The following is a 26,270-nucleotide window of genomic DNA, read 5'->3' as shown; positions in this document are numbered from 1 at the left end:
GTGATGCGCAAGGAGAAATGCGCTAAGTCTGTTTCTGTTTCTGTTTGTGACTCTCACAATGATTACTTGCCTGCTCTGTGTTACTGATGGTTGTATAAACCAATATGGTTGTCTTTGACAACACTCCTAAAAGCTAATCAAGTCTGTCTTAATGTGCAAGGTTCACTGCCTTTATTTTGACTTCTTTCTTTTTGAAGAGTAGAATGAATTAAAAGCTCATTGTCAAACCTTATGTAAATGCTGGCAGTACATATTACCCCCTAGGCCCCCCTCTTTCTCCCCACACTAATTTGTGAAATAGCCAGCAAAGCATTTTAAATTCATTTGACCTCAAGGTGACCATGCTAAATGCATGAAAGAGGATGAGAAACAGGTAGGAAAAGTAATTTCACACCCCCAGAAATGAATATATCTAAGTTTTAAGCGTAACTACGGCATCCTCAAAATAAATACATTTAGGCCATTTAACACAGAAAACGTGCGTCGTCTTAGGATCTGGCGATTTAAAATATATTCTTTTAAAAAGTGCTGTTGTAAGTAGACAGTAAGATGAACTCTAATCTGCTTCAGAGCTCTCTGCCCAAGAGTTCACTTGACCATTGCACAGCTAAAAACGATATACCACAATGAATGTGTATAAAGCACCCTAACACTACGTTAATCCCTAAGAGCACTAGGGAAGAAGGAACGGGCTTCATTTTTGTTTTTCCTCCAAAGGACTGCTGCCGCGCCTGCTTTGCTCTGATGTGGTCTTAACGACGACCCTTCAAGAGTGCTGAAGCTCTTGGGACTCGCGAGTTTTAGAAAACAGCTGCACCGGCCGTTGTCTGGGGCTGATAGTTAAAAGTCACAAGAGCCAATTCCATCATTAGACTGAAAACAAGAGATTTGGAAGTCAAGTGATTATCTTTTTTGCAATACTACCTCTTCCAGGTCCATCAACGCTAGGTTCAGCGCACAGCTTAAAAACACAAACATAATGCTTTCTGATGGGGAAAAAAGCTGGCCATTAAAACACCGGTTCCTACTGGACTAGGCACACTTAGCATTTTTGCCAATAAGTCAAAAAGTTGGTAATTAAAAAATAATCCCAGCTAAAAACATTCTCCGTACATACACTGAATCGGGAGGCAGGACGGTCTGTTGTTCCAGCATCGACATGGAGGCAAGTCTCTACGCCCCACCGAACTGGGATTAGCACTGCACTCCCACCTGATGCAGAGGAAGCCCAAGCCTTCGCGTGCGCTGCAGTTTCTTGGGTGACAGAAACGGCCCCACCCTTCCCACGAGAGCTAAAAAATGCCTCATTACTCCATGGAAAGTGCCTCAAAAGCAGGAAAGGTTTTACAGGCTCTGTCGCTACTGGCGAGGGATCAGAAGTCAACCCCAGCTTCGCCGGCTCGAAGTCAATGAGCCCCCCTGTCATTGGCCACATCTTGCAGTCGCCGCAGGAGAGCGGTGTGATTTTCGGGGCACATGCGCTTGGCTGGCGATTCAGCCCCCTCTTCCAGGACGATGCCCCTCTTCTTTGTGGCCGTCTCCCCAGTTCTGATCATACTGTTGATCTCTTGAAGCCTCTGGAATAGAGAAGGAAATAAGGAAAACTTGGAGAACCGGGTTTGATTCCCCACTCCTCCACTTGAAGCCCGCTGGGTGATCTTGGGTCAGTCACAGCTCTCTCGGAGCTCTCTCAGCCCCACCCACCTCACAGGGTGTTTGTTGTTGTTGTGGGGATAATGACGACATATTTTGTAAACCGCTCTGAGTGGGCATTAAGTTGCCTTGAAGGGTGGTATATAAATGAATGTTATTACTATTGTTGTCATTCAGTGAGGCTGCCTAGGGCCCATTCAAATATAACCATATTTGCACCTGATTTGGTATAAGGCAGCTTCTTATATTCATAAAGACTTAATGGGCTACGGCAGGAATTCCCCAACATGGTGCCCAAGGGCACCATGGTGCCAGCTGACACCTTTCTTGGTGCCCACCAAGTGCTTTTTAGAAAATGAGTGAGACCAGCTGGGCTTCTTGCCCAGCAGGGTTTCTGAATGGCCTTTGGAGATCTGACTGGCTGTGCAGATTAAAATAATGTTACAGAGGCAGCTGCCACCATAGTGTTGGTTTAATTCCCTTTCTTATGCCTCTTTCCCAGTGTGCGTTTTATATTGTCCCTCCTCTCCTCAGCACTGGAGTGCTTCCCCTGTGTATGTGGCTCTGCCTGCTGAGGCAGCCCTTTTGTGGATGTTCCCACTACGGTGTTAGAAGTCCAAAGGTGGCCACAGGCTCAAAAGGGATGGGGACCCAAGCAGATGTCAAACTGTGGCACTTCTCACCTTGGATGGGCTGCTGCTGAAGTAGTAGAATATTTTCTCTCGTGGAGAAAGCACAGAGTCGTTCTTGTGAGGGGAGATGTAAATCGAGTGGTTCTGAGACAGCTGTATTTTGCGTGGAGAGCTGCTTCTTACAAAAGGGTATGGAGACAAGGGGGGAGCTTCAGCCTGTGAAGGGAAGGCCTTAAAATCAAATCTGCCGCTATCAGCAAAGAAACCCAGGGCAGGCTGCACTGAGGTCCTTCCTGGTGACTTGCCCTGCATTTGGGCACATCTAAGAAAAGTATTTTGAACTGTGTACTGTTTTGAGCCAGAAGAGCTGAAATTCTACTTTAAATGGTTGTGCATATAACAAAGTCCTTTTTTAAAAAAAAAACAAGTCCATTGGCCTTACTATGATCTAGTTATACCAATTTCAAGACCAGATCATATGAACATGTAAAGGACACAATTTGTAAACACCACACATGATGTTTTTAAAAATTTTGCATGTTTTCTTGTTACGTGTCAAATTGCATAAACACACATTACAGAAGATCTAAATATTCAGAAAACCGTTCAGTGGCTAACCTTTATTCAACATTAGGGAAGGGAAGATTTGAGGGTTCAACATTATCACAGATGGGAGAAGAAAACATGGTCCCTTATCTTACAGCTTTCCAAACAGGTAATTAAAATGTAAGCTAACAGGCAGGCAGGCACCTTATGCATTCAGAAAGACAGGGTAGATCTAATAGTTATTTCCTGAAGAGAGAGAATTTTTCTTTTTTTTTCCCCTGCAAAGGGAGAAATTTTCCATTTTAAAAAAGTTTCTTCATAGCAGAAGGGACCACAGAGGCAAATCCACTGATTTTTAAAAAAATGGCTACAGCTTCATCGAATGCTCTTTTGTTACTCAAAACTGATATGCTATCAATTGCGAACACACTGTTGCCTGTGCTAGATCTATATGCCTAATGAAATCTTACTAGGAACACAGTTTCTTAGGATGGACAGAGACCACTTTTAACACCAGGAGCTAAATATAGCGCTGATTTGTAAAAAGGGAAATCTTGTCTGGAAAAAGTGTGCAGGAACAAAGGGTAATCTTTATAGTTAAAATTACGTTTCTAAAAATAACCCCTCCTATAGAATTGCAAAGTACGCTGGATGAACAGACTTCTTGATATTATGGCACTGTTTATTCACTACTGAGGTGGAATTACAGTCACTTACTCCATTGGCTGGGGAATACTTCAGGGCAAAGTCTCTAATTCGGCCTGTGTAGACATTATTATAAAACTGAATCAGGTCCCCACGTTCTTCTTCCTCGAGATCACTGTTGGCCCCTGTCAGACGTGTTGGAGTCGGGGGGGCGCTACTGGGCTGGGGAACTGGCAACGTGCTGCTAGACCTCATCACTGGACTGGAGTCTCTGCTCGCTACAAAAGGCACAATCAAGTTTTAATGCCACCCAGCTATAATTCCTTAAAAACCTTCAGAGCAAGCATATCCTGGCATCTCCTTTGTTCTTTTATGTGACATACAAAAACATCCCTGCACAGACAATCATAATTTATTGTCCTCTTTATAGCTGGGCTGGACAGCCGTCAGCTCAGTTGCTCTTTCAGATGTCATCTGTTAGAATTCCAAACTAAGCCATCGTATTTGGCCACATTTTCCAAATTGCTTTAAATTCTTGGTTTAGAAGTAACTTGTAAGAAGTGTGGAACACTCAGGAGTGTTTACTTATTTATTTGCTTCATTTATATCCTGAGATCTGGCTTCTTAATCAACGTAACAGCCATTCGTATACTTATCTTATTTATCTTAACCACCTGATCTCCAAGGCAACTTACTGTTGCCAAAAAATATTAATAGCCTCTACAATCCTTACTGATTAAAATGATACATGACCTCATATGGAATGCGGCTCCTGGCTTGCTTGTCTTTTGATGGTTAAAGAAGGCACTTGGGGCAAATAATCAACCCCAGCCTTTTCCCAGCTCTCTGGTGTTCTTGCTGGTTAACTTTATCTCGTCATTTGGTGAAACCAGTTAAACTACTGCTACATCATAATGGGAGTAGGTTTAACAAGGAGAGAGGACAGTGGGGCGAAAGCATCCTATTTATTTAAATTCATCAAAGTGACAACAGGTCAGTGTGTCCTCATGTATTTCTTTTACTTTTGGCATCATTCTAAAGCAGCTTTTCACTGAATTTGTAGTTCAGGTACAACCACTTACTTCTATCCTTACTCTTTTCAGTTTGAGAGTTGTGTTGACCGTCGCTGCTGCCTGAACGCCTTCGTCGCCTGCCCTTAATTAAAACACTTCGATACACCTTCAAAAAGACAGCATTAATTTTATCACACCCTGTTTGCCATCATTTCCCTATGCCAGACCAAAATAGCAGCACATATAAGCAACAACTTTTCTACAATGGCTCCTAAACTATGGAATGCTTTCACTGTGGAGGTTAGAAAGTTTTACTCTATTTTAGAATTCTGCAAAGAATGGAAAAAAACATATGTTTCTAGCAAGCATTTGGAAGATTCTATGCTTTTTTAAAAAGATTTTATTTTAGGCTTCTTAATCATTATTTACAGATTATTGTTTTTATCTGTTTTTAATTGCTTCAAACTGCTAAGAAAGGAAGTTTTCTAAAGAATTTACATAAATGTGTACAACTGCATGCAGTCTGAAATTTTGTAATTCAGGTGCAAAATTTGCTTACGTGGCTCTTAGCCTGTGGCTGGGTCCGATAGCAGCGCATGATGTTCTGAAATGATGTGTCTTCCTTTGTGACCTAGAAATTTGAAAGAGAAATCTGCTTGGTTTTTATTACTTTCATTCCTAAATCATGAAATCTCATGCTTTTTACATTAGACAAGACAGAACCTTTATTGGCATAACCGCAACAGTGTCGAAACAGGCAGAGCCTGTACTTTTTACATTATTCAGCCAATGTTAAACTTTACCTTTGCTATTACATAAATAGCACACATCAACAGCTGGTCCAAATGCCGGTCCATCATGAGCTCAGAGCATTGTACTAGGGAAAACTCGAAACATGTCCAGATCTTCTTCCTCAGATCATCTGAAATATCCAGCTTCAGACAAAGATCCCGCAGACGGACACTTGCCAAGTGGAACACCTAATGGAGGGAAGAGAGAATGCAAGAACTAGTCTATCACGATGCAGTCTTATTCATTCATCAACACATTTAAAAAACAAAATAAAATAATGTGGCTACTAATTTACTACAAGTGACCTGTATTACTTAACAAATCTTCACATTTGCGTAAGACCTACAAAGAGCCAGTTTGGTGTAGTGGTTAAGAGCTCTAACCTGGAGAGCCGGCTTTGATTCCCAGCTCCTCCACTTGAAGCCAGCTGGGTGACCTTGGGTTAGTCACGGCTCTCTGGAGCTCTCTCAGCCTCACCTACCTCACAGGGTGTTTTGTTGTGGGGATAATAGCATACTTTGTAAACCACTCTGAGTGGGTATTAAGTTATCCTGAAGGGCAGTATATAAATAAAATGTTATTATTATTACTATTCTTATATATCTGATGGATCAAATCAGACTCAAAAATGCCTTCTTTTCCATTCCTTTTAACACAGCCTTGGCTTCAGCACTCTCTCTCTATACCAGATATACTTAGACAAGCCAACACTTAGCTTGCATTATAGCCAAAACATAATCACAGATTTTTCAAGAGCAAAAACTTTTCCCTCTGACATCAAAGACTAAGTTACGTTTCCTATATTATCTCAAGAAGGTAGCTCTGTGAATATGAAGGTGCAACGGAGGAAGAAAAGAAGAACAGAGCCCTCAGTTCAGTTAGCTGTAGCAATGCCTGGGACAGGTCAATAATGAGACCTAGGTAGCAGAACAGGTGGGTGAGAGACAAGCTACCATGCTCTTTGTGAATTCAGGAAGGCACTTGGTTATTGACGTACACACATCTGAAGAGACACTGTAACAGCCTCTTCCTTCTAATCTAGCACCAAGGATGGTGGAAGGGGAATACTCAGAGCTCAGTCCATGAAAACCATCTCGCCTGATGCACAAACATGGTACTCAAGGTGACTACCAGGCATTAAAAGGTCAGTTTTTTTGGACATTCACCCCAGGCCGTAGTTCGGTCAGAAAGATGACTGTGGATTTTAAACCTCTACTGATGAGGGCAAGGTATTCCAGTAAAAAAACAACAACACCCAAACCAACCATGCACATGAGCATCTCCGTGACTAAGCCACGCTAACAGTGTAGCAGTGACATGTGTGACTTCCCATGAGCTGGACGTACCTTTCTAAAGAAGAGTGAGAGTGAGCCGGCCTTGCGGGATTTTGCACAGCTGCCACCCGGCTGCTGCTTTGTCCGCTGGTCTCCAGAAACTGCCACCTGTGGAACAGCAACCTGGCCTTGTAACTGTAAAGTTGCCCCCGCCATCTGCTGAGCACTCAGAGTCCCGGCGAGGCTCTGTGCGCTGAGAGGTTGGATGGAGCCGGACAGCGGCTGAGCCTGCCCACCAACGTTGACCTGCACTGGGATGAACGTTATTCCTCCATTTTCATTGGCAATGCCTGCAGAGAGTGAGCAGAAAGGAATGAATGGGGGTGGGGGGTGGGGTGGCTCCCTCCCATTTTGACTAACAAGTATATTTGTTCTTCTCCATCTCTCCCCCTCCCTTCTATCTTTAGCTTTGTAAGCTCATCTGGACAGGGACCGAGTTACTTCAGACAACAAGTGAAGAGTTCTTTTGGCACAGCCAATTTCCAAAATAAATAAAATATGGCTAAATTGAATCATCTTATTTATCTGAAGTATTTTAAATCCAATTTTCTCCATTCCTTTGTGGACATGGAAGTAGCTTACAAAATTATCCTGCCCCACCGCATTTTTCTTGTTACTCTGGAAAGAGCCACGTATACCAATGGCTCAACTGCCCATGATCGATGGTAGTTTCCTCCCGTGGAAACAAGATGCCAGTACATGAAGTCTTCAAAGGCCTACTCCCACCCAGACACTGGGGTAGGAGTTGGAAAAATCTTGAAGAACACTGCAGGAGGGGAGTATCCTCAAACTGCAGTGGTTATTGCTATCTCCAGTGCCTCCTTGGCCATCTAGCCAGTTTACGTGCCACACAGGTATATCCCTAACAAGCAAAACGAGTCTTTTCATTACAGCAGACATCCCAAACAAAGTTATTTTAAAAAAAAATCTACTTAGCTATTGACAGCTTGCTTTTTTCCCCTATGGAGACCCAAAGCAGCTTACAACATTCCCTCTTATGAGGCAGGTCTAGCTAAGAGAGAGAGAGACAGTGATTGGGCTCAAGGTCACACAGCAATCATCCACAGCAGAGTGGAGGGATATGAACCTGTATCTCCCAGATCCTGTTCCAACACTCTAACCAATATGCCACAAAATTTGCCCCTGGAAACCCCGCCCCCCCAAAACACCCCAGCTTGCCGACTAGAAATCCAAAGTTTAGTGACAGTCTTGTCTTGACCTGCTTATCCTTGGCATTATAGCTCATTCTTAAAGAAATACAAATGAGAATATACCAAAAGATGGTTTCTGTGCATAAGCTGCTGCTCACAGGACTTAGTGTAATAGGAGACTTCATCCTGTTATACTACACACCTTGATTTATCTGTTTTCCTGGCCCTTATCTCTAAAATTCTCAGCCAACTGATAGGGGTGTTGCTTCCTGCTGCAAAGGCAGCATTAATCTCTCTCTTACCTTGCACTGGTATTGTAACTGTCTGTCCATTATTTGCAGTTACAGTTGCTGTTGCCACAGTTACTAGAGTCTGCCCGGGCACTGGAGTGACAGGAATCGTATCTGGGGAGACATTCTGCACAGGCATAGTTCCGATCACAGGCTGCTGGGAGACCCTCACGGGGGTTCGAGTGCCGTCTGTGGGAGTATCATTATCAACAAAGAGTCTTCTTCTAGTAGGGTTACCGGCAGGAGAGCTGTACCTTTCGTACAGTGTGGTTGGAGAAGATGCAAGTCCTTGGGACAGGGGAAAGAGAGAAAATGCTCATAACTCATCAACAGCATCTCCAGTTACTTCCACTCAGAATTCCAAACACTATTATCTGGTGAGGCTGCCCAGAAACAATGTTTGCCTTGTTGATTTCTTGTAGTGGTACATCTGTATGTCTATACCTCCATGGAGTGACCAGGTGTTATTGATATCAGGTAATTTGTCCTCTCTTCCCCTGATGTGCTCAATATCAACAATATAAGGGTGCATGAGGAAGAAATATTCTCCGGGTAAAAGGATATGAGGCATGGTCATCATGGATAACTTGTTATGCCAATAACATACAAATTCAACTCCCAATTAATCTTACAGTTGAACATGTGTGTCAAGTTTTTGTATCTGAAAATTCATTTATAATGACCATCCCTTGTATCATATAAAATCATTACTTATGTGAAACAAATTTCTGCAGTTAAAGTATCTGGAAGAAAAAAAAAACCTTGGAGCTGGCAACAGAGATATTACTAGATACAAAATACCACTGGAGCTCAATTGACTTTGCTGAGAATTTTTAAAAAAAAAGTTACGTTGGGAGTGATGATACAGAACTAGTTATATCTATGCTGAATGTAGCACGAATGTGAATGGAAGGTTCTTGGAAATCAAAGAAGTCACCATCAGTAACAGACTGGTACAAAAGAATCCGGAATGTGGCACTTAACAAAACTTAGTTGTTGTAACGGACAAGGACGAATCTTCGTAAAATAAGTTGTGAAAAACAAGTTTGTGTACAGAATGCAGGATGACTTAAGTTCATACGTACAGTTTTCTTTTATATAAAATGTAATAAAAGTATGCAAACAACAACAACGACACTCACCCTTTCCCAGTGATCCACTTTCAGCACGAACTTCATTTATTCTCCTTGGAGTTAAAGGAGAACCTGACACACTGTTCCCATTTGAACTCTCAAAATACTGAGATGGCATTACCTAAAAACATAAAAAAGATTGAAGCAGCTTTAACACTTGCTAAGCCTAGTTATATTTAGATTTGCTGCCTGCTGTCAGGGGAACATAATGCAAGACTGCATACCCCCTCCTTCCTATGTAGATATGTCTCCCTCCTTTACAGTCTGCTGTAACTGCCAGGGAAGTCTGACTGCTGCCGACCATGAATACCATACTGCTTGCAAAGACCTTTCCCTACCTCACTTGCAAAACCTGCTCCAATTGTCATCACTTACAGTGTAATCCTAAGTACAGTTACTCCAGTCTAAGCCCACTGAATCAACGGGCTTAGACTGAAGTAACTCTTATTAGGATTTCACTGTTAGTTTCTCAGCAGTGCTTCTGTCTCTTTTCCCTATCAGCTGCTGCCTGTAATTAAGTGCGCACTGCAAGCAAAGCCTTCTGAAGGTGCCACCCTGCAGACAGGTAAAATTGGCAATTGTCCATTCATGTGCATTCTCTATGGTAACCCCTACATTGTGGAACACTCTCTGCCTGAAACTATCAGGCATGCTTCTATCGTTTTCCCAAAAAGTGCAGAACAGAATTTTCAGAGGGCTTTCTGGGAGAAGGAGCAAAGGTGTGGTGAACTGGTTCATCTCTGGAAACTGCTTTTATTAGGGATAAAGTATTTCCTTCAATGACCGACTTGTTGCCTTAAACATATCTGTATCTATGTGTTGTTTAGGTTCCCCACCCCACCTTTTCTACAAGTCCAACCCAACTGCATTTTTGTCTTATTGGGAATCTTTGCTGTTAGATTCAAATGTTATATCTTATAATCAGTTTACTGACTGAGAAAAAAGCTTTTTTAGAATACATATTTGTAATTTGCCTTCTAATCTGAAAAGGCAGACTATAAATGAAAATAAATAAATAAGATATGGGGAGAGGAATCACAGACAGCAGGACTGTTGGCTTCTGGATAATATGAACACAGCAAGAATACATGCATTGCACACACACTGTACTCCTAGAATACAATTCTATAGGTTTTTCATTTCCCACTAATCAGCAAGCCAAAACCTCACCAAACTAGAGCATTAAACATCAGACAGCAGAAGCAGCAGAAATAGTACAGCAGAAAGGACATGTGGGAAAGAATGGTCAGGAGTGTCTTTCTCATGAAGTCACTGACCGAATGGCAGGAAAGAATTTGGGATAAGCAAGCAGGTGGGCAAAAGGGTAACCACAAGCCAAATTCAGCCTGAGGGCACCAGGTACTAAATATTCCTCAAGCAACCAAATTATATTTATTTATTTATTTATTTATTTCAATTCTATGTCACCTTTCCACCGAATTCAGGGTCTCCAAGGCAAACCACCTCTGTTAGACACTTGCCTTGAAAATCCCAGCAGGAGTTACCATAAGTCAGCTGTAACTTGATGCTGCTTTACACACGGACACGCACACATGCACAATAAACGTGTACATGAAAAGATAACTTCTCATACATGTTACCTCTTCACAGGTAGGAACTTTATTTTCATTCTCCTTGATCTTGTCCCAGAGTGGGGATTCCACTTTCCACGCCAGGCTCTCTAAAATCTGCTCTTCAATATGATTCAAGTGCTTGACCACTTCTCTGCAAAGGCCGTCTTCCGCTCTAATTAGAATTTCTATTACCTGCAATAAATATTACAGGCTTCAATACTAAACACGCTTGATTTGATTTATTTTTATTATAAATTAAACAGCATTTTTTTTAAGCGAAAGATGTTACGTTTATTAGTAGCAAATTGTAAGCATTCTCTCTCTCGCTTCTGGAAATTAACCCAAGGATGGTCGAAAGAATTTACCTTATAAAAGTGAAAGGCGGGGACATCAAATATATCAGTGATTAATGGGAAACTTTCAGCCGACTTGTATGAGTAAATAATTATTTCAAGGCAGCAGGCCAGTAGAGATCTGTGAAACACGTCATGTTCCAGTATTGCCTGCAATAAAAAGATATTATTAACACAGTAAACGATCAGATTAGTTCAGCGGAAACGTGGTGCTGCCAGACCCGTTTCATTTAGCTGCAAAATATAACCCAGAAAAGCGGCACCTTAAAGACTAATAACATGCAGCTCACTATGAGCTTTCATGCATTGCAGTCTACTTCTCTGACAGACTTAATTTTATTTTATTTATGTATTTCATATTTGTATTCCGCCCTCCCCGCGAGCAGGCTCAGGGTGGATAACAACATTAAGAACATTTAAAACATTCCATTTTAAAACATCATACAAAATATCGCACAATATTATACAGCCACTCCTCTGCAGTCCCCACCCCATTCCCACTCATACAGTTGCTAACTGCTGTGTGCAGCTCACCCAGAAAGCATGCTTGAGTAGTCAGGGGGAAGAGGTGTCTGCTAGCATCTGATAAGCCATGCAGACTGGCACTGTAGGTGCACAGGGGGCTCAGTTTGGATGGGGTACAAAGATGTGGCATGGAGGGATTTTGAAAGGGCAGTGTCACCCAAAACGATGCTGGTTTGAAGAGGCCAATCAGCTCGGCCATCCTGTTCCTCCTTTTGTGGTTTGTGGAGGTGAAACACCAGCTCTAAAACATCTGCTTGCTGTGATCCTCATGTGGGGATCAAACCAGGAGCCCTGGGCGTCCCTTCCCAATGAGCCAGGCTAGTCTGTGCCATGCTGACTACCTGTTGCTGCTGATGGTGATGTCAGGGTTGCAGTGGAGTGCTTAATGCCTAATGGCATGTCTCTTTTGCATCTGCCTTCTTGGCCCACTGATTAGGTTGCTGGTCTGGGATGTGGAGCTGAAGGTTTCAGCCCAACCTCTTGTCTTTTTTCCTCCCTTTTCTTTCTTTTTCAGGGGAAGGGGTGTGTGGGGCTTGGAGCAGGGATGGTTGTCTGTGGGTAGCACTTTTGCTATCCATCAGATCCTTGACAGAAGGATGGGTGGGCCCCCTATCTGCTGCATGACAGTTCTTTCTCTGTCGGGGGACACTCAGGCCATGTGCTTCTGTTAGGGTTCCCCTGTCCCTGGGTCTTTCCTTTTTGTGCTCTGTGGAAGTGGGGGGAGAAGAATGGTGTCAAGGGGCAGGAGCTTCACTGGCAGGTGGTGATTGGCTGTATCTGTGTGTCCCTTAGAAGAATGTCACCCACAGCTGCTGCCCGATTGGTGGAGGTTGCTGGGGTTGCTATCAACTCTAGCATGCTCACTATGCAGTCTGCACCTTGTGGAGGGGTATGACCTGATTTGCCCCCTGTGGAATGTCTTTAGTGATCCATCCAGTCTTGCTACTATGCTGCCTACCACTGTTGCAGTGGCCCTCAAGACTGGGCTGCTGGATGACTATCTGAATTATGCCAGCAGCTGTTGCTGTGCAGGATAAGGAGACCTATAGCTCTCTTGTTCCTAGATCCCATGATTGTGACTGATCTCCTTCTACACAAAGACGCATGGATACCTGAATTCCCTGTGCACAAGGCTTCCCTTAATAACTGCAACTGAGGAAGGTAGCAGATCTGCACAGAGGAAAATGCACATGCATCTTCCTCATCTATCAATGAGAACTGCAAACCTCTTCTGAGAAGCAGAATGACCATGCATGCAGCACACCTCTGGAGTGGAACGTGCATCTGCATTGCAGTTTTCCTCCATTAGTAGTTTGTGCACATCTGCATCTGATCACATGCTCTTCCAGTGACTTTGTATGATAGCAGGCTTTGCCTGATTATTTTGAGGCAACTGGGCTACTCTCTAAAAGATATGTCAATGCAGCAAACTCTTTTATATAATGCTGAGATTCTATTATTTAAAACAGTTACAGTATGAATTATGTGATTTACATTCAACGTGTCAGTGCTGCATTATATTATTCCTCTCCATGGAGACTATGAGAGATTTATGTGATAAAGTTGTGAGGTCGAATACATTGTTGTTTTGTGAAGGTGGTTAATCTACTTTGAAATAAAGAAGCTGATCACGATTCAAACAAACCACCCCATGAAGCTTACTTACAGATAAGTCAGCATCTCCTAGCCTTCTCTTCTCTTGTTCAATGACAGATTCTAACACTTTATAGTAGAGGACTTCAGCAAGACGGAAGTGTTTTCCAACAATATCTTCAACCATTAAAAAACAAGCACACATTACTGATATGTATCAAAAAAGAAATTCAAATGTTAGGACTTTAAACTTTAAGTCATCACTAAAAAAAAAGTAGTAGGGGGAAAAAGACGTATTTTCTAATACTAAACATTGATATTTAATTTGAAAAAACTGTTGAAACAAATATGCCTTTCAAACACGTGAATGAGATTTGGTCTATATTCGGTATTGTCAGAAGAAAAAATATGTCCACATATGATGAGTTAAAATTACTGTAAAAGCCACCAGATAAAGATACTTGCCAATTTGCATTCTGAGGTGCAAAAACATACTGTTTATCAAGCATATTTAAACCCACCCTTTCCCCCAGAAGTTCAAAGCAGTGCACTTGGTTCTTCCCATCTCCCACTTAAAATCCCTTGATTTGAAATAGTGCTTTTCAATCCCCGCTGAACTCCATACAGGCCACATTATGTTCACCAAATACAATGGGAGTACTTTTTTGCATCAGTGTTACTTTACCTTTGGAAAAGGTGCCAGGGTCTCCCTGAGACTGTGTCCTCTGACAGTAAGTTTCATACATTTCTTTCACTCTGTTGGCAATTGACATAGAAGGATCTCTAGAACATGCCCTGTCAGGGAACAAATACGAAAGATCTAGATCTGCAAATGAAGAACAAGATGACGCAGTTCCTCTAGATGACACAACAATCTCTACAGAAGCGTTTATTGACAGTAGAAGTTAAAGCTCATATTTACATTTGCAAGTTTTCATTACCTTTATGTTTTATTACTTCGCAGCCAACTGAGATTGCCATGATTGTTACAGTACATGAATGCCAGCTATAAATGCTATGGTTCTTGGGCAAGGGGAGTGTGTCATTCAAAATAGTAACTGCTCTATGTAACAGCAACAGGCTAGCTCAAGCAGCTACCCAAATCTGCAAAACTGGTCCAGCCACAGCTGCAACACAGGTGGCTGCAAACCCAGGGGAATCCGCAAGTTTGCATAAAAATCTAAACTTGTCAAAAAGCGAATTTGGATACAACCCCCCTGCCACCATACCCACAGTGCTTGTAGAGGTGTTGCAGGCAAACTGCTGGAGTCTGGGCAGCATTTTTGTGGCAACTTTAGCAATACGAAAAAGTTGTGGTTAGGCAGGAGCAGCCACAATCACGTGGGGAGAAGCACGTGAAGGAAGCAGTGGTGAAGGGAGGAAGATGGAAGCAGTTTTTTGGCTGAAAACAGCCCTCCCCCCCCCAATCACAGCTTGAATCCTCAAGGGTCTGGGGTGGGAACAAGAACAAAACACATTACTGTGTGTGTGTGTGTGTTGAATCCTCACCTCCCAAGGGTAACAGGAACCACCACCAGTTCCTCTGAACTAACCCTCCACTGAGAAACCAAGTCTCTAACCCTTCCTGGTGTTAATCAAGGGCAGCCCTGCAAGGTAGGATACCTGCAGGGAGAGTTCCACAAAAACAATTATTTGGTAACTGTAGCCAAACAGGCCAAAGTACTGGATTGAGAATCAAGCCCCCAAACCCAAATAATATCACAGACATATTCTTAAGTTTCTTCAGAAGTGTGCAAAAATTACAAATATAGAAATTGTGCAAGATGGGAAAGAAAATAAAACTAGGTAACGACTCTAGAATACTTGTACAGGCTTGGGTCCCCTAACACAGAAGTTAACTTGTCAGGCTAGAACCACAAAAGTCCAAGTAGAACTCTGACATCTACAATCCAGAGGCAAAACACTTGGACTGACACCTAACCTGTAATCAAGCCCAGGGCACAAAATGGCGCTAAGTGGCTAGTATATCACCAACAGCAGCAACAGCATAGACTAGAATGAAGACCGTAGCTGTATGCCAGGCTGCCCGCAGCATGGCCTGACCTTGCCTGACCAGTCAATGTGTGTTGCTAGGACATACAACCACATTCCTCTGCAGCGGGAGCGTATTCGCATCAGAGCAACTTACCCTCACCCAGGCTTCCTTGTGCTAATGAGACGGAATGTGAGTGCAGAACTCCTTCCTGGTCTCTGGCATGGAAGCTCCCTAATCCCATGACATCATCTGCACCTGTGTGCCTCAGTTCCATCTCGTCCCTTATTCCTCTGGGAAATGTAAAGTCAGAGTGTGACTAATTTTCCAGAGATGGGCCTTCTGTGGCCTAGGCATGGGTCCCCTTCTTGTCTTTTCTTCGTGAACCCATAAAGTCCTGAAGACAAGTTCTCTAGAGATGCATACCCCTTTACTACTGAAATAAATGGTAATATACAAGCTGTCCAATGCAAGCCAAAGGTTCCATAACTACATTACATATTTCTAAACTGTATTATAACCAACAGTCTCACGGTTTTCAACACTGAACATAAAATTATTCTACTGACCTGAGAATTTGCTCCAGATTCTCACTAGGGGCGTTTTTCAACCCTGTCAGCATTGTATGAAGCCGAGTCAAGCTGTACGTAGCGATGGAAATGGGACTCACACAAGGGTCGTTCTCTTTTATATACTTTCGGCCAGTAAGAGGTGTCGCTATTCCAAATGATTTTGTCTAATCACCAAAACAACAATGTGAAAGGCATTTCATGAACAAAAGTTACTACAATCAAATATATTACATATCGAGTTTGTTTGCTGTTGATAGCCAAAGGTTGTTGCAATTGTAACATAAAAGGTACAGATTCAAGATCTGATACAGCACTGATAGTTCCAGTTCCATGAAACAATCTTCATGCTCCATCAACAGTGGAATTTTATTCAATGAGTGCAACATGTACAATTTTATCTCTAAGTAGCTAAATAGGAACTCCAACTGTAAGCAGGAGGTCCTTTCAAACATATATATTAAATTTCTTTGTCTAAACAGATATACATTTTATATCCCATCCTGCACTCACTCCATTACCATGCTCAGTTCAAGGTATTGGTTATCACTTACAAAGCTCTTCATGGCCTTGGTCCGGCATACCCACAGGACTGCCTCCCTCCCTATGCTCCTCTACAGCAGCTTCGCTTTTCCAAACAGGGTCTCCTGTAGGTGCCACCCTGCACATAGGCAAAATCAACAGATGCCCATACACTGGCTTTCCTTGTGGTGGCCCCTACACTGTGGAACGGCCTGCCCGAAAAGGTCAGGAGAACCCCCACTCTCCTGGCTTTCCGCAAATGGTGCAAAACCAAATTATTCAAAAAGGTTTTTTACTCAAGATAGGAGGGCTGTATTGTAGGGAGGGGGTCTCAGATGCTCTGCTAATGTGTCAGGAACCATAGACTTCACCACTATGTTGTATTGGATTCCGGCTACTGCTATGTCTTTGTTAACTTGTGTCTATTTACCCTATGGCATTGTTTATGAAAATGTCCTTGAGACTGACTGTACTAATCTCACACTGTGTAATCCGCCTTGAGTCTCAGTGAGAAAGGCGGACTATAAATGACATAAATGAATGAATAAATATATACTAAAAAGTCTGAGCATTATCAAATGTCCTTGGCAACATGGATAGAAGCTGTGTTGCTGCCACTTGTAATCCAGCCTATTGCCCAGCCAGAGGTAGAACACTATTAGGCATCTTCCAACCATTCATGGGTGACTATGTCATCATATCTGCCCGAAGGACATGCATCAACTCCAGTATGCTACAGATCATGCTGTACTCACACGTTCAAAATGCTCCTGCAGATGGTGTTTCATTTGCACTCTTTCTGCTGTTTCCATTCCTGAAAATGTGTTTAAATACTTCCGCAGAGTTCCTATTTCCTCATCCGCATCGTCTCCAAGAAATATCCGCTCATCTAGATTTCCTACTGACAATACATACTCCTCATAGGCCTTGTTGATGGCTTTGCTGTAGTGAAGAGGAAAGAGAAAGGGGCTGAACACCCAGATACGAGGTAATATGAAAGCTGCAGGAGTCTCTAAATAATAGCCAGCCAAGAAACATTTACAGCTCCAACTGGGGTAAAACTGGTCTTCCATAGTTCCTCTGGTTTTCTGTGCAGCTGAGCAAGTCAGACAGGCTTGGAATCACTTCGAAATGATAACATAAAAAGTGGCTCTTTGGCCAGGAGGGACAGGTAAGTCAACACAGTCTTCCTCAAAAGTAAAGAACATGTGGCTTTTGTTAAACCTTGGTGTCAAACTGAAAAATTCACAAACAAGGCAGTGAGAAAAAAAGCCTACATTATATGATTAGACAACAGTGCTGCCAGCATCATCCAATCGCCAAGCTGTTAAAAACAGTGAAAAAGAAGCCTTATCCACTGTTGCAATTTTGGCCCACAATGTAGCAGAAGGGATTATGAAAATGGAAACACATATCATTTGTTTTAATACATTTATACACTGCTTTTAACCAGACTGGCTTCCAAACCTGCTTACAATTAAGGCTTATCAAGTGTTCAGGGCTGGGAGGGGAGGAGCCCGTTGTTCACTCCTCTCCCTTAATCCCCCATCGAATCCTTTTCCTGCACTCTTAGTTAATTTCTGTGTCATTTTTGTTTTTAATTAGAATCGCTTGTTGAAAATCACAGCTCCCATTTTTGTTGTGATTTTACATGATAACATAAACTTCCCCCAATATTGCACTTATCTACTGGTGCCAGGCAGAGCACTTGGAAGCTGGCACTGTCATTGGGTAGAGGTGGGGGTGGATGGTCCCAGATGTTACTCTGCTGATGCTGATCCTCACTTTCTAGCAGCTGCCAATGTCTCATAGCTGGACTATATCGTAGCCCAACTACCAGGGCTTTCCTCCCAGATGTGCAACCCCACTGAAAATAAACTCCAGAGCACAGGTGCACTTGCCCAGGAGTGATCCACTAACAGTTAAGTCCTCATAGAACACACCCACATGTTTGTTTTAAGAATCTGGTTTGGAACTAGTATGAAAATTGGGGAGGGGGGGGACAGGCGTTTGTTATGGGCACAGGCTAAATCTGGGCTATAAGGGTTGAGGGTCTTCTTGGAGCTATAATTAGGTGCTGAAACCCAGCACTGATGAATGAAGGGCAGTCAGAGCTCAACTGGAGGAGTTTCAATGGACACCAAAGTCTGTGGTTACAAAAAAAAAAAAAACAGCTCTACAGTACTCACAAGCTCTCTCCGAAATTCCCAGGATCTAAAAACCCAGTCAAAGTTTCTTCTTTTCCCTTCAGAATCTACCAAAAAAAAAGATGCTAAGTGCAAAAAATGGAAAATTGCCAAATCATTAAGATTTTACTATTTTCAAAGTAGCTGCATACCTTTTTCTCAAAAAGTTTCCTCACATAAGGTTTCCAGAAATGCTCTTTGATGCCCTTGGCTTCCAGAAGCAAACCATCATGTAAGGAGCAGAGTTTTTCAATGATGCAGGGAGGCTCAGACAACAGCTTATAATCTTTACTCTGACTGTCTTCAGGTAACCCTGGGGTTTGGTTGGGGGGGGGGGGGAGGAGGAATACAGTCAAAATATTTTCCACGTTTTTTGCCTTCCTAAAATTAATATGAAAGCACATACACATGCAGCAGACATTTATTAAGAAAAACAAAATGCTTGGGCTTCTTACTTTCCCAGTGGATACAACCCAAGAACCAAGAAACGATCTTCCTGTTTTATGAAGAAATTGGGGGGTGGGGGGCAGGTGAGATGTTCCTTTTTTCGAAACGGAAGAATGCTATGCTCCCTCCCTTTGCTATTCATCAGTCCATTCCCATGCTTTTGTTGTCTCTTAATTATGTAAGTATTTTTATATTGTCTCCTCATGCAACAGCAAAATGTGCGAAAAGTTAAGTGTATAGATAAAAAGCCAATAATATTTACTGGTCCTTCAGAGCACTCTTGCAAAAGAATTATTTTTCACTTCACTTACCTTTAAAGCTGGGATTCAGAAGCTCCTTACGATTTGGGCACTGCAGAGAATTTCCATAGACTAGATCCAGGACACATAATAAAAGATGGTAGGAATTGACCAAGTCATCACTGATCATGGGAAAATTGCCTGTAAAATCACAATCACCGCTTACATGACATTTGAAGCAGGTAACAGAATTTGAGGGAGCAAAACACTTAATATTCTAGGTTTGTTATAAAATATACAAACTATACAACCATGTAATTTTATTTTTAACCAGCCCTTCCACAAAAGAGCTCAGTGTGGTGCTTTTTATCATCACAACAACCCTGTAATATACATTAGGTTGCAAGATGGGCCCAAGGTCACCCAGGGGAGGCTGGAATTAAAGCCAGGTCTTCCCAGTCCCAGCCAATACTCTAACCACTATGCATATCAGAAATAAGATCTGGTAACTAATGTAAAACATATCCAATCATAAAGATAACTAAACTCGAAGAGATGAATACTTACCTGAATTATGAAATATTCTTTTCATTTTAAAAAACCAATTCCAATTGAAAAATTATTAATCATTTCCAGATATACTGTAACTTGTTAGCTATTCAGTGATTTAGAGAGGAAACCTAGAGCAGGTCATCTCAGAACTCTACTCAGGTCTATTCAGTGGGGCTCAGTCCCAGGAAAGTGTTCTCAGAATCACACTGCTAACGTCTCTCTATAGCACTTAGTGGGTGAACCCGGCAGGCACTAAACCATCAGAATTGCATCCTCTAACATGGAATGGTATGAAAAACAGTTGCACTTTAAACTTATATATAATAATAATAGGAAGAAAGTCATTTTTCACTAGAAACAATATTGTAAGGTCAAAAGGTAATTATCAGCTGTAGGTATTTCCAAGCATAGTCTGAACAGATTTTTCCCTAAATTACTATTTTCCTTCAAAATATTAAAAGTAGAAAAAAAATATTATAGCAAGGACTTAACGACGGGAAGGAGCATTCCAACCAACAACAAGCTACAGCTCACCCTACTTAAACTTTGAGAAGCAGGATAAAAAAATAATGATTAGCAACTAAGCTATGCTGCTTTCAAGTATCTTAGCACTAGTCTTACCATGAACATTGGACAGCAAGCTAATTCATCTGCACCCGAACGAACATGCAGTGAAAAACTGCAGGTCTTTTTGCACAGAGAGAGGAAGTGGCAAATGCTGATCTTGAAGCTGGGAAACCTATCTTACAGACAAGCCCCAGCTTGTCCCTGAAATGTGGTTGCCATGATAAAGGCAGCAGAAACCTTAAAAACACAGTCAACAACTTAACCACTTCCACTAACTGTCAAACGTAAATGAAACCTCTATACATCAAATTCTGAGTTTCAGAGTTTAGAAGCCAGCTAAGACATCTCTTCCCTTTTTAAACACTTGCATATTTTCTGGAATGTATCATTATGAAACAACAAATTCTTTTCACTGTCAAAAGCCTCAGCTAAAAATAAGCAGTTTCTTAATCATCTCAACAAGCTAGTACGAAATAAACAAAAATCCTATTATTGACTTTGGCACAAAAAAATGGACAGGGGGAGGAGAGTATCTCCTTGAAACTGTAATTGTTTGCTTGCTGTCACATCCATAACCCAAACCCTAAATTTGTAACTCTAACTCCTCAACCTCATAAATGCAATCCTTCAGGCTAACTTCATAAATCTAAGCCTTAACCACAGCAACTCTCCATTAACCCAATAGTTCTTAATTTACAATCTACCACTATCCCACAAGCACACAACATCCTCATCAAATGTGCCAAAGCTATGTAAAGGGGAAAAAAGGTTATTAGAACATGTTAGTGGAGATTTGGAATAGGAAACAGCTGTTTTAACTGAGTTTTCTCTGAAACAAATATGCTGCACAAAGAAAGAGCTTTGGGAGAATAGCAGATATGAACTTTGGAGAATCTAGAGATGGAATTTTTTAATACCATAATGAAATATCAGAATTAATAAGTAATGGAAGAGCACTTTGTTTGCAACACTTAATTAAGCATAGCATTCTGTCCCTTCTAAGGAACTACAACACAGGTAAAAAACAGTGTGAATGATGAGTTATAAAGTTATGAAATGGCATATTACATTATTTTATTCAATACTGTTAGAATTGGATTATTCATTTCCTGCTTTTTTTAAAAAAAAAAGGAGAAAGGATTTTGGTCAAAAAAATTCTGATTGAAAATGGAACAATGTTCTCTCTAGATTAACCTCAGCAGATGTAAAAGAACATTTTAGTAAGATTCCGTATCAATAATATTTGAGTTCATACAGAACACATTTAATATACAAAACAGATAGTAATAAATGTTGGAGCTGCCATACCAACAGAGCAAATTTTAAACATAAATTTTGTACATGTACTAAAATCCAACCATTCTGGACTGGTATTTTAGATAACATATCTGAAATTACATTGCTGACAAATACTATGCTACCTGAAAGATGATATGTGATATTATGGTACACTGCTATCCTAATTCTACCTCAGAAGACTTTATAATTAAGAAACAAAAGTTTTAGGCAAAATATCAATTCTCACCTTTTGCATAAACAAACAGCACCCAGCAAAACTGAAAAACCTCAGAAACTGTGCAAGGTTGTCTCCTTTTTAGAAACAAATCCATAAAAAGAAACAAAGTTATTACATTTGCAACTGCACAAGAAGGTGCTCCCCAAATATATCCCGACCCCAAATTAATGAGAAATGAAATGCATTATGCTGTGGAAGCTGCACACAGTGATTATCTTATTCTCTCCTAGCTTGAGCACAGAGAGAGGCTGGCTTTTGGATGAGAAGGGAGACTGAGCTGCATGTGTAGCTCTGGTAGGGCAATGCCGCTGCAGTTATCCCTTAATTTCAGAGATAAGGTTGGACAGAATACATGTAACAGCTCAATGTAACTGGGAATCGTCGTGGGAGATAACCCACTGGAAGCACAAGAGCAGAGTCCTCCTGAGCAAGTTGGAATATACAAACATTCAAACTGCTGAGCACATTTACTCATGAGTTACAAGGAAATCAGTATGGTGTTTACTTCCAAATAACTGTGTTCAGTTACCACTGGATGGTAAGTTAAGTCTTTATTTAACATGATAAACCCACACCTTTGCTTTCTTCCTCTCTGCTGACGTGGTTGGTCTTCTTGAGGGTACTTGAAGATATCCTGAAAAATGGGTTCATACTTCTTAAAAATTACAGCAGAAACTGTAAAGTTCCTTTCTAATCTCGTGGTACGTTCTCTGAACTGAGAGGGTAGATTTGCCATATCTTCCCATTTCTTCATCTTGTTAAAAAACTCTATCAAACTGAAGATATTTAGAAGATCAGGCTTAAGGAAATGACAAACTTAACACAATTTAAGAACAAAACCTGCCTGAAAACAAATCCTGATCTTTCTAATGAAGCATGACTATGAGAGATGCATGTTTTCAAAACTTTCTTCTTTAGCCAACTAGGGGGGGAAAGTCAATTTTAGGAGTTTTGATCATTTTAGTGACATTCTTTCAAAGCATCTTCCTACTTCTCTCTGACAATACATTTATTTCTTATTAGTCCCCCCATCCCCGTAATATGGCTGTGTTTCTGCTTCCAGGACCACTGTCATGGTAATTTGTGGATGTGGTCTGGTCTCGCTGTTGATACAACATGCCCTAGGCACCTATGTTGGTTAATCCTATGAATGGCTGTGCTGTGAAGATGAAACAGTTTCTATCACCTCCATTTCAGATAAATTTGGCACAAAATTGGAACAATAATTTCAAACAATGTATTATTATCCTTTCGCCAGCCAAACCACTGAAGACTGTCCACCACCCATGCAGGAGCTCGTAAGTGTGGTGCAGAGCATGATGTAAGAGTCAAGCCCTGCGCCTAAAATGCTGTATTTTAATATTTATTCCGCCAGTCGAGAAATTTTACTGCCTATTCTGCCAATCAAGAAATTTTATTGTATGTGGAATAGTGTTTTAATGTTTATTTATAATATTTTTATTGTTTTTAAACTGTATGTTATAAATTGTATGTTGTTACACCGCCCTGAGCCCATCTGAAGGGGCGGGTGGTCTAGAAATGCAATAATAATAGTAATAAAATATTAATCAGCTTATTTGACCTAATATTCATTCAAGGTTTTGTAACTTTTTTTTACCTTAATCATAAGTTTGAATTTATACATTAACTATGCTTGATAGCTTATTCATTTTAATGTAAGTAAGTCTATTATTTTCTATAATTTCCCATTAAGACAACCATAAAAAACAGTTTCCAAGAATTAAATCTTTGTTGAAACACTCTCGTTTTTAATTTACTAGTCAATTCCGTTAAATCCAACTGTTACAACAACAGACAGTAAAGATGTTAAATCATAATCTCTCATCTAAATCAAAGTTTTTCGACAGTACACGTAGCAATCTAAAACTTTCAATTTTTTTTTTAGAAAATGACAAGTTACCTTTGTCCTGAGCAGCGCAATATTCTGATTAAGGATACATAGTTTCCTTCAACAGTTCCTCTGCTAACAGTTGGGACAGCTTTTCTGCAAGCCACATACAAGGAGCACGCTAGCCAATGGAGACTGTTCCCCTGTCATATTAAAAAAAAATAACTCAACAATTTCTTAAAACACATGCCCACAACAGTTTCTTCCAGCACTGCTAGGATGCAAGGTTAAGAACTCTATGAACCAAAGAAATGCATTAGGCACGCCAAGCAACATGTTTTATCGTTCTCTGATAACAGCAGACACCGGTGTCATGTTAGTTCCGTTACTTTTGAATGCAATTTGTCATTTGAGAAATACAACCGGAAAGCCCACTTCAGATGCATGGAAAAGCAAACATTACACAATAACAAGATAAACATTGTGTTTATTAGTACAATGCCACTATCCTGCCAACTAGGGCAAAAAATAGTTCACAGGGCCATGGGTAAACAAAAATATAGACCCACTTTTTAAAAACAAAGATCAAAAATGTTTTTGACATTTACCTATGCCTAAAATCCCAGACTCTTTTAGGATATCTAACTCATTAATCCCTAATTTCAACCCGTTCCTGCCAAGCAGAGAGCATTTGTATCATCCCATCAAATATTCTTCTATCTGGGTGCATGGCTTGAGAATCTTATCACATTTACATATCTGACTGGAACTCCAAGGATGCGGATATATGGTGAGATCCTCTTCATCTTTCACATGACAATCCAGATGACTGGCTAACAGAGCAGATGCTATTATACAGCGAATGGTTGCCTGTATGCGTCCACCCAGCAACAGAAGCCTGTGTGCCCTTGTATCAATATATCTAGCACAGGGTTCCCCAACGTGGCATCCCTTGGCACCAACTGATCATTTAAAAAAGTGAATGGGGTCACTGTAAGTCAGGGCATGTTATTGGCCATCTTCTTTCAAATGAAAAAGTTTTCCACTGGAGGAGCATGAGAGGGGGCAAGTACCTGGGCTTCTCTTAAGACAGTATGTGGCTTCATTTCCCCAACTTTTTCTTCTTCCCAGGAAGGGTGAAGAGGGAGGTATTCCCTGTGGTATCCATTTTGGGGTGGTGCTCACCACCCTCCCTCAAATTCCAAAGGTGTCCGCAGACAAGAAGGTTGGGGACCCTGATCTACTACATTTCTAATAATAACAACAGCATCGGTGCCATTATATACTGCTCTTCTAGATTCGTAGACCCTGAATACTGAACAAAGAATGGTAAATAAAGCTTGTGTTTTTATTATCCCCACAATACAGAGGGGAGCTGGGGCAGAGAGGAGTGGTTTACCGAAGGCCACCTGCTGAGCTCATGACAGTAGTGGGATTCCAACCAGCAGAGTGCTGATTCTCAGCCCATCTATTTAACCACTATGCTAAAGCAGCTTTCTTGCCTCACCCTGAGGATAGCAAGGTCTACTAATGGAGTACCTCAGCATGCCCTCCAAAGTGGCCATTTCCCCCAGGGGAACTGATTTGCAGTAGGGTACGAACTTTTGTGAGTCGCAGCTCACCTCTTCAAATACAGCTAGAATGTGAGTCCATCTGTCCTTGATGGACTCACATTCTAGCTGAATCTGAAGAAGTGACTAGGAAAAGCTCATACCCCCCTAGCCCAAATTTTGTTAAAGTCTTATAGGTGCTACTGGACTCTTTTCTACTGCTACTTACAGACTAACAAGGCTACCCATCTTGATTGATCTCTTCTGAAGATCAATTGTAATTTTGGAAGATCTCTAGGCCCCACCTGGAAGTTGGCAACCAGTTGCCAGTATACGTTGTGTCCTTCCTGGAGATTTGAGGGATGGAGCCTGGAGAGGGCGGGGTTTGGAGAGGGGAGGGACCTTAGCAGGGTATAATGCCATAGAGCCCACCCTTCACAGAAGCCATTTCCTCCAGGGGAACTGGTCTGTGTGGCCTGGAGATCAGTGATAACTCCGGGAGATCTCCAGCCACCACCTTGAGACTGGTAATCCGTGACTTTTTGCCCTAACCCAGCCAAAGGCCCACCCCCTCCCACGTCCCGCCCCTCCCCAAGCTCCCCCCCAAACGAGCCCCGCCCCCTCCCCGTGATTTACACCCCTGGCCCCTTCCCCTCACCTCCAGGGTGTAGTTGCGCTTCATGCCCTGGTAGCTGAGCCAGGCCTCGGCCCGGGCGCGCTCGTCCATGTTGAGGCTGCCGCACAGCTCCTCGTAGCGCTGCCGGGTCTCGCGCTCCGCCTCGGCTTCATCCTCCTCTTCCTCCTCCTCCCCCTTTCCCCCCTCCTCCTCCTCTTCCTCTTCCTCCGCCGGGATGAGGAGGGCGGCGGCCGCGGAGGGCGAGGCGGCGGGGCTGAGGGGAGGCGCGCCCCCTCCGGCCGCCGCCTCCTCTTCGTCGCCTGTCAGCATCGCCGCCTCTGAGGGGAGAGATCGAGCTGGGGGGGAGGGGGGGTTGAGCGCCGTCGGCTGGGGACCGGCCTCGCGCACACGCTCGCAGAGCGCCTGCGCC

At 42.0% G+C, this 26,270-nt stretch overlaps 1 protein-coding gene across 1 annotated transcript; it reads right to left on the bottom strand.

Annotated features, from left to right (window-relative positions):
* Positions 1–403: 403 nt before the first annotated feature.
* Positions 404–26,206, bottom strand: RBL2 (RB transcriptional corepressor like 2). The gene is made up of 22 exons (XM_055000421.1): positions 25,883–26,206; positions 23,747–23,877; positions 22,401–22,601; positions 21,835–21,899; positions 19,263–19,391; positions 18,657–18,817; positions 18,508–18,572; positions 17,074–17,260; positions 15,797–15,963; positions 13,920–14,029; positions 13,308–13,411; positions 11,129–11,266; positions 10,791–10,955; positions 9,199–9,310; positions 8,069–8,344; positions 6,628–6,905; positions 5,293–5,469; positions 5,049–5,120; positions 4,559–4,655; positions 3,549–3,754; positions 2,337–2,501; positions 404–1,577 (listed from the first exon to the last, which is right to left on the bottom strand). Exons 1-22 carry the CDS (start codon positions 26,168–26,170, stop codon positions 1,407–1,409), a joined length of 3,465 nt encoding a protein of 1,154 aa, XP_054856396.1. The 5' UTR covers positions 26,171–26,206; the 3' UTR covers positions 404–1,406.
* Between the last annotated feature and the right edge of the window lie 64 nt (positions 26,207–26,270).

This window comes from Eublepharis macularius, chromosome 16, assembly GCF_028583425.1.
Source record: "Eublepharis macularius isolate TG4126 chromosome 16, MPM_Emac_v1.0, whole genome shotgun sequence".
NCBI classification, from domain to species: domain Eukaryota; kingdom Metazoa; phylum Chordata; class Lepidosauria; order Squamata; family Eublepharidae; genus Eublepharis; species Eublepharis macularius.
The sequence above is the reverse complement of the archived record's forward strand: the minus strand, read 5'-3'. Positions and strand labels throughout refer to the sequence as shown.

Bases quoted from the DNA above. Each gene is read 5' to 3' on its own strand.
- RBL2 (XM_055000421.1), bottom strand. From the start codon at position 26,170: ATGCTGACAGGCGACGAAGAGGAGGCGGCGGCCGGAGGGGGCGCGCCT. The intron at 19,392-21,834 runs GTGAGAATTGAT...GTGATTTTACAG, and splicing joins GCTGTTTGTTTATGCAAAAG to GCAATTTTCCCATGATCAGT. The intron at 8,345-9,198 runs GTGAGTGTCGTT...CCCTGTCCCAAG, and splicing joins AAGTGGATCACTGGGAAAGG to GACTTGCATCTTCTCCAACC.